This window comes from Gekko japonicus, unplaced genomic scaffold (genome assembly GCF_001447785.1).
Source record: "Gekko japonicus isolate JY-2015 unplaced genomic scaffold, Gekko_japonicus_V1.1 scaffold2860, whole genome shotgun sequence".
In the NCBI taxonomy this organism is placed as follows: Eukaryota; Metazoa; Chordata; class Lepidosauria; order Squamata; family Gekkonidae; genus Gekko; species Gekko japonicus.
The window spans coordinates 40,875-50,546 of NW_015169873.1; the positions used below are offsets into that span (position 1 = coordinate 40,875).

The window sequence follows — 9,672 nt, forward strand, 5'->3', positions numbered from 1 at the left end:
GATCTTCGTAGCGTAGCTTGCAATCAACATGCAAAGCAGTCAATGCAATATCATAAAAATACTTTATTGACATAAATAGTGCTAATATATAAAATAATTATGAGATATTTGAGGAGTACTATTCCCAGGTGGCTAACATACTTCAGAGGGGCAAGCTTTGGTGGACAGCCATTGCAGGAGAGAGGGTGTTGCCAGGGTGCCCATGTTTTCTGAATGGCCTTGTGCAAGGGATGTATCCGGCAGGAAGTGATGAAAGGAAGCCAGCGAAATCCTTGCGAGTGAGAGTCCTTCGCCTCAATAAATAAAAAATAAATAATAGGACGGACGTTCCTGGTTTTGATATTCACAGTAGGAAACTGATTCACCAACAGGGATCTTCAGATAGAAGAGATGTCCGGCACTCCTGCTTTAATCCACTCACCTCTTTTTACTCTCCCGTAGCTGAAAACGGAACCCAGACATCCCAAGTTCCAGTCCTGTTCTGCTCTAACCACTAGTCTCTACCCGCCCCTCCGCTTGAGTTAGTGGCCAGCTTGAGTTCTGGGACTCATCTCTGTTTGGAATTTCTGCCTTCTGTCCTGGAGAAGCCAGCCTCTTGAACCCCCAGGGGGTTGAGAGGGCAGGCTAGAGTTCCTCAGCGATATGGGAAATTGCACTCTGCATAGTCTCAGAGGCTGTTACGACTCCACAAGTTTGTTCACAGTGGCACTGCAGAATGGGGGGGAGAGGGACGGGGTCCCAGAGCTGTGCTCTGATGATTCTTGGCCCGGATAAAGCTCAGATGTTGGTGCTAGAGGTCAGGAGGTCTCTGAGCTGAGCAGAAGGGCCATCCAGAGCAGGAGGCCTGCTGAAAGCAAAACAGGTCCAGCCGTGAGATTGGGGCAGGCTTGGCTCCTGGCCGAAGGTTTCAGGGTGGTCTCGTCAACAATCTGGTTGTTGCAGAGCTTGCCGGTGCAGCAGCGGGTATAGGGGGCCCCCAGGTTCTTGTAGATGGAGGTGTAGGGGCTGTTGCACCATGAAGAGGAAGCGCAGCCCTTGACGATGGAGCTCTGGCCGGAGACACCTGAGTGGAGAAACAAACAAGGCATGAATTCAAAGAACCTCCAGGGGCCTTATTCTGCCTTCTGCTCCCAACTCCCTGCCTAGCATTGCAAGCACCGCCTTGGCAAATACAAAATATTTCAAGTGTGGTACCCAGGAAGATGGAGTTTGGGGAGGATGTGGTCTGGCTCTTCGGCTCTGAAACGGAGATGAGCACCGCAACCCTAGAGTCGGATTCGACTGGCTTTCGAGCAAGGGAAACCTTTACCTTTACCTTTTTATCAGCAACTCAGTTAAACATACAGAGAGAGATTAAAATGTGGAATTCGCTGCCAGGGGATGTAGTGATGGCCACAGGAACAGATCGCTTCAAAAAGGGATTAGATACATTCACGGAGGATAAGCCAGCTGTGGTGTGGTGGTTAAAAGCAGCAGACTCTAATCTGAAGAAGCAGGTTTGATTCCCCACTCCTCCACAGGCAGCCAGCTGGGTGAACTTGGGTCAGTCACAGTTCTCTCAGAGCTGTTCTCTCAAGAGCAGTCCTCAAAAGAGATATCTCAGGCTCACCTGCCTCACAGGGCGTCTGTTGTGGGGAGAGGAAGGGAAAGTGATTGTAAGCCTCTCTGAGACTCCAAGTGAAGGCTGGGGTATAAATCCTCCTCTTCCTCCTCTTCCTCTTCCAGTGGCTACTAGCCATGGTGACTGAGGGGAACCTCCACATTCTGAGGCACTGAACATCTGAATCCCAAAGCCAGGAGGCAACATCTGGGAAAGACCTCAACCTTCATGCCCTGTTGTTGGCTCTCCAGAGGAACTGGTTGGCTGTTGTGTGAGACAGAATGCTGGACTAGGTGGACCACTGGTCTGATCCAGCAGGGCTCTCATGTTCTTATGAAGGTCTTGGCCTCCATGCCTTATTGTTGGCTCTCCAGAGGAACTGGTTGGCCACTGTGTGAGACAGGATGTTGGACTAGTTGGACCACTGGTCTGATCCAGTAGGGCTCTTCTGATGTTCTTATGAAGGCCTTGGCCTCAATGCCCTGAAATTGGAACTCCAGAGGAACTGGTTGGCCACTATGTGAGACAGGATGTTGGACTAGATGGACCACTGGTCTGATCCAGCAGGGCTCTTCTAATGTTCTTATGATGGCCTTGACCTCAATGTCCTGCTACTGGACCTCCAGAGGAACTGGTTGGCCACTGTGTGAGACAGGATGGCCCCTGCCACACGGGGGGGAAAAGAACAGCCAAAGTGCGGCTTTTTAGAGCCGCACCAAAAGAGACACGCGGCGGCGGGATCAGATAGATCCCCTGAGCCACCGCGCAGTTCCTCCCCGGCACGATCAGATGCCGGGGGGAAGCCACTGAAGGGAGAGCGAGGCAGCCGAACTGCGCATGTGTGTGCATGCACAGTTCGGCCGGGAGCCTCGATTGCTCCGGAAGACGGGCGCGCCGGTGATCTCACGGCCGCACTTGCTGCGTCGTTTCCGGTAAGTCCTGCTCTTTTGCAGGTTCTTTTTTGCAGCAGGTTTTCCGGCTGAAGGGACGGATCGGGGACGGGTGCGCGCCGCTTCCCAGAAGTTGCGGTTTGATCACGCCCGTTTGCTGCGCCCCCAATCCGCCCCTCTTCCGGGCCAAAACCTCCCATGTGACCGGGGCCGATGTTGGACTAGATGGACCACTGGTCTGATCCAGCAGGGCTCTTCTGATGTTCTTATGTTCTTTTGCATGCTGTGTAGGTGAACTTCCTTGGCAGTGAGATGGGAGCTGCAGTCCAAAGTTAACTGGCAAGACTTCCGATCTAAGCTACAGAGCAGCTCAAGTTTCTTAACACAGCCCCCATGTGCACAGGAGTGGCGAAGAAAACACAAACTGTGTTGCAAACCGCTTTGTTTTGCTGCGGCAAAGGCAGCTCAAACTCTTCGTCAACCCACCGTCTATGACAACATCGCCACTATTAGGAAACCTCCAAACAGACCTTGAGTGACACTGAAACATTAGAGGTCGAGCCTCAGCCTTAGAGCTTGCTTCATTCTGCTGGAAGGAGGAAACACTTCTTTACACAGCGAGACGTTGGTCTGAAGCACCAGAACAAAGTTGGAGTCCAGCGGCACCTTTAAGACCAACAAAGTTTTATTCAAGGTCTAAGATTTTTGTGTTCAAGCACGCTTCTTCAGATATCAGTACCTGAAGAAGTGTGCAGGCGCACGAAAGCTTATACCTCGAATAAAACTTTGTTGGTCTTAAAGGTGCCGCTGGACTCCGACTTAACCCAGTAATGGTAACTTTTACATTAATTTCCACAATCTCCATTTGTTATTTCCCACGTGTAGAATTCCGGACTGTGAGCTCTTTGGGGCAAGGACCTACCTCTTGTACTCTGTAAAGTAAGGTTGCCAACTCTGGGAATGGGAATTCTGGAGATTTTAGGGGTGGAGCCTGAGGAGGGCGGGGTTTAGGGGAGAGGGGTGACCTCAGTGGGCTGCGATGCTGTAGATTCTACCCTACAAAGCTGCCACTTCCTCCAGGGGAACCAATTTCTGTAGGCTGGAGATCAGTTGTAATGCCATGAGAACTCCAGGTCCCACCTGGAGGATGGCAACCCTATGTGTAAAGCCTTGCAATAAGAATTCTGGACGATCCATATCAGAGAGTAGAGCTTCTCCATGCAGCTTGAACTTGGGAGAGAGGGTGTGGGAGGAGTTAAGAGGAGATAGGTAAAGGTAAAGGTCTCCCTCGCTTGAAAGCCAGTCGAGTCCGACTCTAGGGTTGCGGTGCTCATCTCCGTTTCAAAGCCGAAGAGCCAGCGCTGTCCGAAGACGTTTCCGTGGTCATGTGGCCGGCATGACTAAGCCCCAAGGCGCACGGAAGGCTGTTACCTTCCCACCAAAGTGGTACCTATTTATCTACTTGCAATTTCTTGCTTTCAAACTGCTAGGTTGGCAGGAGCTGGAACTAGAGACGGGAGCTCACTCCGTCATGCGGCACCCGGGTCTCAAACTGCTGGACTACTGACCTTCCACAGCCTGCAGTTCAGCGTCTTAACCCCTTGAGCCACCGCAGCTCCAGATACTCACCATCTATTCCCGAGGCCTCTAAGCACTGGCTCATGGGGCCCCGACACTGTTCCTGGGTGATGTCCCCAGGGGCACAACCATGACTGAAGTTCCCCTCGCAGCTGTAGCATGTCGCCCCATTCAAGGGGAGGGGTGAAGCTTTATAGTCTGCAGGAGAAAGAACGGGACACAGTGAATATAAAACGGGAGCCAGAGGAGTATAGTTTTTAGAATGTTGGATGAAGAACTGGGAGACCAGGGGGGTCTTCCCCATTCAGATTTTCCTCGCTTGTGTGTCCCTATTGCGTCTGCACCCCCCCATTCCTGCATGTGTTTTGCTCCCTCTAGTGGCAAATTTGATATTACATCGCTATATGTCCGGTATGTGTCCCCACAGATTTAAACTGCAGGCTTTTATAGATCCAGGTGGGTAGCCGTGTTGGTCTGAAGTGGCAGAACAAATTCTGAGTCCAGTGTCACCTTTAAGACCAACAACAAGTTTATTCAAAGTATGAGCTTCTGTTTACACGCACGCTTCCTCAGATTCATTGAGACGGAAGTTAACAGTTAATATGTATCTGAGGAAGTGTGCATGCACATGGAAATTCATACCTTGAATAAACTTTTGTTGGTCTTAAAGGTGTCACTGGACTCAAAAAAACTTCTGCAGGTTTTTATGTTGGGCAAACAGTGAAGTAATATCGAATTGACCACTAGAGGGAGCAGAATGCATGAAGAAGAGGGGGGGGGCAATAGGGACGCACAAGCGATGAAAACCAGAATGTGGAAGAGCCACTGGATTTGAATTCCACACTCTGCCATGGAAGTTTGCCAGGTGATTTTAGGCCATTCACACACTCCCAGTCTAACCAACCTCAAAGGGCTGTCGTGAGGATAAAAATGGAGGAAGAGAGAATGATGTAAGCCAGTTTAGGTCTCTATTATGGAGAACAGCAGGGTGCAAAAGAAGTAAATAAAATAAAAAATTAAAACTTTCATTAAAAAAAACAGATGAAATCTCAATATCTTTCGTATATGTCAGGGTGGAAAAAAACATAACAGGCAGACGGGAGCACTGAAAATACATGCACTCTCCAAAGTTCTCTCCAAAATCAGGGCTCTATAGTTCCAGCTCCTGCCAACCTAGCAGTTCGAAAGCAAGAAATTGCAAGTAGATAAATAGGCACCACTTCGGTGGGAAGGGAACAGCGTTCCGTGTGCCTTGGTGTTTAGTCAGGCCGGCCACATGACCACGGAAACGTCTTCGGACAGCGCTGGCTCTTCGGCTTTGAAACGGAGATCAGCACCGCAACCCTAGAGTCGGATTCAACTGGCTTTCGAGCAAGGGAACCTTTACCTTTACCAGGTAACTTTCAATGGTCAGAACATTGGAACCTAATGGGTTTCTGTCTGCCAGGCTGCTGTTTGGCCTGCATCAAAGTGAGGGAATGAAATTGGCAGGACTGAGTTCCACCTATATTGGGTTTATGGTGCACACGTCTCAATTTACTGTGAAAATATAGGTAAGTTGTCTTGCAGCTGTAATTTGAGGCTAATGGTCATCACGTAGTTGTTATATTCTTGTAATATCTACTCAGTGCAATGTTAAATGTTTCAGAATGTTGACTGGCATAGGCTAAGCCAAGAGGAAGGCGGGCAGCTGAAACGTGTATTTTTAAAAGCCCCGGGGTGCCTTGAAGTATATTTTGGTGGTCAGCGCTTTGAAGCACTTTGGAACTGCCAGCTATAATGTCAGCTTGGCGAAGATCAGAGAATTGTCAAATTCTTAAAAATTAAAACACCGTGACGAGACGCAGTGTTATTACTGGAGGATTTCGAATAATAGCACACCGTGCTTAGTTTTGAGCTGCTTAAATAGTGGACGACTCGACGAGCACTGAGCGCTTTAGATGTCTTTTGGCATTTATGGCATTATTAGGATTACTGTATACTGCAAAACGATGAATACATGGTGTACGTAAACTACGAAACGATGGAACATATGATAGAATTCTGTATTTCAATATGGGATGCGCAAATTATGCAATTATGAACATATGATGAAAAAAATATATACCTAAAAATACACAAACTGTTTTTGTAATACTTTTTGCCTTTAGGATTTTGGTCAGCCATTGTTGCGGTGTATGTTGTTGCAGATACGCTGCTGTTAATGGCAGGGAACCTCGATGTATAGAAAACATGGCTGCCCCACTAGCTCCCGCTCTCCCCTTCCTCGGCTTTGAGGCTGCCCTCTCAGTCCTCCCAAAGGACACCGTACCTTGCGTCTCTTTGTTGCACAAGCTGGAGTTGCAGCATTTGATCAGGTAGAAGCTGTCCTGGTTGTGGAATCCCAGGGTCTCTTGGCAGTGGGAGAGCTGCCCACAACCTTTGATGTGCAATTCGTCCTGGGAGAACTCTACTGGAGGAGAGAGAGGACACTCATTGGGTGCGTTCAGACGGGGCGTTTTAGCCGGCATAAACCGGAGCAGTTTGATCTGGAAGAAATGCGATCACCAGGGGTCCTTTCCTGCAGGAGCGCACAGGAGCGGAGCTCCGGCAGTAAAGAGCCCAGGGGGCGGGCACATGCAACAAACCCTGCCCCCTGCTCCCAGCAGCCCCAGGCCACGAGGAGCAAGAAGCAGATAGGTAAGTTGCAGTGGGTGTTGCCTTCTGACACACTTCCGGTGATGTCAGGGGGTGTGGCATATGCAAATGAGTTATGCTAATGAGTTATGCTAATGAGCTCCTGCACCTCTTTTTCTACTAAATGACCCCTGGCGATCACACTTACCTCCTGACTGCGCAGCACATCGCAATATGCCCATCCACACTTCAGGCGCTCAGCAGAGCACGTTGGCGGGTTTTTTTTTCTACACAGTTTGCGCATGCGCAAAGGCAGGCTTCCTTATAATGAAGATCTTTGCGCAGGCACAGAACAACCCAACCCGGAAAGCATGCCTTGAAGCGAAGATGTCCCTTTAAATTTTTACTCTGAAACTGGCCTGCATGAGGTCCCGGACTTGTCTAAAGCCTTACACTAGGCCCCTTTTAAAAATTTATTTATTAACGACGGGGCGAAGCCTCGCCCAAGCGCACATCACATACTAAAAAAAAATGGCGGCCGAAAAACTGAATGGGGGTTTCCCCAGTCGCGTAAAAAAAATGGCGGCCGAAAAGCGGAAGTGGCTCTCCACCAGCGGAGAGCGATCAGACAGGGATACTGCAGTTGGAACCGGTGCACTCAGGATGCCCCCACTTGGGGACCTAGTAGCAGAATACAACAGTTAAAGGCTGTTTGCAATGGTTAGGGACGGAAGGCAGATGTTTGCCGTGTGATCGCCCGTAAGTACACCGATTCCAACCGGCATCTACACCGGCATAAATGCCCCGTGTGAACGCACCCAACGGGAATTCAGCCTTCCACCTCTAGGGGGCACCGATGCCAAAATGACTGCCAGTCAGGGGACAACAGCAGATGCACATACTAGAATGCGAACAGCACCAACCCTCCTATCGTTGCAATATAAAATTGCGCTGGCAATATCTAAAAGGAAAGGGGGCTACCACTGGATCCTAGAGCGTCAAGCCAATGCATATACATCACTTCCGGGTTTATTCTCATGTCCCTGCCTTCTAAAGCTCCCGCCAATAGCTAGCACTGGACTAGGCTCCACCCCTAGACACACCCAGGGCTATTTTTGGGCAGGAACACACAGGAACGGAGTTCCGGCTGGCTCCCAAGTTGGCCACACCCAGCAGGAACTGATTAGCATAATAGGCCACACCCAACAGCAGAAGCTCATTAGGAATGGCTACATTAGGGGTGTGTGGCCTAACATGCAAAGGAGTTCCTGCTACAAAAAGGCCCTGGGTTTTGACAACAAACAAGGTAACCAGAATAACAAGCAAAAGGTGGGTGTGGCTGGATAACCACACTTCTGGTAACATGAGGGTGCGGCCTAATGTGCTAATGAGCTGTGCTGTCAGGGGTGTGGCCTAATATGCTAATGAGTTCCAGCTGTTGGGTGTGGCCTATTATGCTAATCAGTTCCTGCTGGGCTTTTTCTACAAAAAGAGCCCTGGACACACCCCAAGATGAACGGGCTAAAGATCCTGCAGTGTTCCAGGAGACTGATTTTGCTTGGACATTCATTCTGGGTTACTTGTCTTTGACTGGTGTTGACTCTTTTTTTAGGGGACTGCTCTCTTGGGGGACAGGAAGGGTTGCAGATGATGAAGACCCACCTTCTGGCACCGTGAAGGATGTGATGTCCACACACTGCTCTCCGGGCCTAGAACAGCGCATCTGAGCCAGGGTGGAATTGAAGCAGGACTCATCGGCCGAGCTACAAGAATAGCACTGCTTGAGGTTTGGTGGGCGACCCCGGGCGAGGAGAACGTCCAGTACTGCCAGGGGAGAAAGCAGCAAAGGAAATCAATGAATTGCGTGAGCTTTGACAGATGATTCTGCATATGTTTCCCTAGGAATAGTGCTGGCACACAAAAACAGTAACGCAGCACACATCTGCAAGTTAGCAAAAAAGAAAGTTCACCAAGGTATTAGGGAGGGTGACATGGAGGAATAAAACAATGAACAGTCTAGCTGACTAAGCCACATGTTCCTATCTGATGTCGACACGAAGATGGATACCTGCATTACTAATCTCGTAACAAAGGGAAGAAGAAGAAACCCCAAAGTGCCTACGTGCAAAAACTCAGGCAACATCTCCCAATTACAAGGTGATCAATGACCAGGCTAAAGGTCAGTTTATTGTGCATAAGACCTTCCCCTTCTAGCAACTTCTACACCCCATAGGTTCTAGAAACTTCTACACCCCATATGGAGCAGAGGTCCATCAGTGGCTATTAGCCACAAGGTATAGATAGGGACTCTGGGGCAAGTGATGCTCTGTCTTCTTGGTGCTTGGGGGGGGGCAACAGTGGGAGGGCTTCTAATGTCCTGGCCCCACTGGTGGACCTCCTGATGGCCCCTGGTATTTCTGGCCACTGTGGGATACAGAGTGTTGGACTGGATGGGCCTTTGGCCTGATCCAACATTGGCATCTCTTATGTTCTTATGTTCTTATGTTCTTATGTTCTTATGTTCTTATGTTCTAATCAATGTTCCCTCTAAGCTGTGGAGTCTTGAGAGCAAAAATTCTACTTTGTGCGCTACTGGCATTAAAGTTGTGAGAGAGCGATTTGGCTGCTGCATCAATTAGTTTGCTCTGGAGCCCTCCTTCCTGAGCCAAGTCAAAAAATGCATGAGCTAGAGGCTAAAAAAACTGTGAGCTAACTCACACTAACTCACACTGGTTCTAACTATCAATTAGCATAGACAGACAAACAGGTTAACTCTTTCATGACACCAGGGAGAGAACCTGGCAGAAACTCCAACAAATAGACACAAACGTTCTGAACAAAAAAGCAGGCTAGAATCCATTTGAAGCTGAGCAGCATACTTGAGCCTGAACATTTATTGAGACCAGCGTCCTATCCGAATGTGTTAGCTTTCACGACTTGTTGTAAAGCACTTTATGAACAAGGGAATTTTTGTACCACCCGAGGAAG

At 49.2% G+C, this 9,672-nt stretch overlaps 1 protein-coding gene across 1 annotated transcript in view; it reads right to left on the bottom strand.

Annotated features, from left to right (window-relative positions):
- Nucleotides 1–116: 116 nt before the first annotated feature.
- The window catches only part of LOC107115687 (urokinase plasminogen activator surface receptor-like), a 26,728-nt gene continuing 17,172 nt past the window's right edge, over nucleotides 117–9,672 (bottom strand). The window contains exons 4-7 of the mRNA XM_015417445.1: nucleotides 8,347–8,508; nucleotides 6,380–6,517; nucleotides 4,120–4,266; nucleotides 117–1,063 (exon numbers count right to left, since the gene is read on the bottom strand). Coding sequence (XP_015272931.1) covers nucleotides 798–1,063; nucleotides 4,120–4,266; nucleotides 6,380–6,517; nucleotides 8,347–8,508 — 713 coding nt within the window. The 3' untranslated portion in view covers nucleotides 117–797. The remainder of the gene's footprint in view (nucleotides 1,064–4,119; nucleotides 4,267–6,379; nucleotides 6,518–8,346; nucleotides 8,509–9,672) is intronic.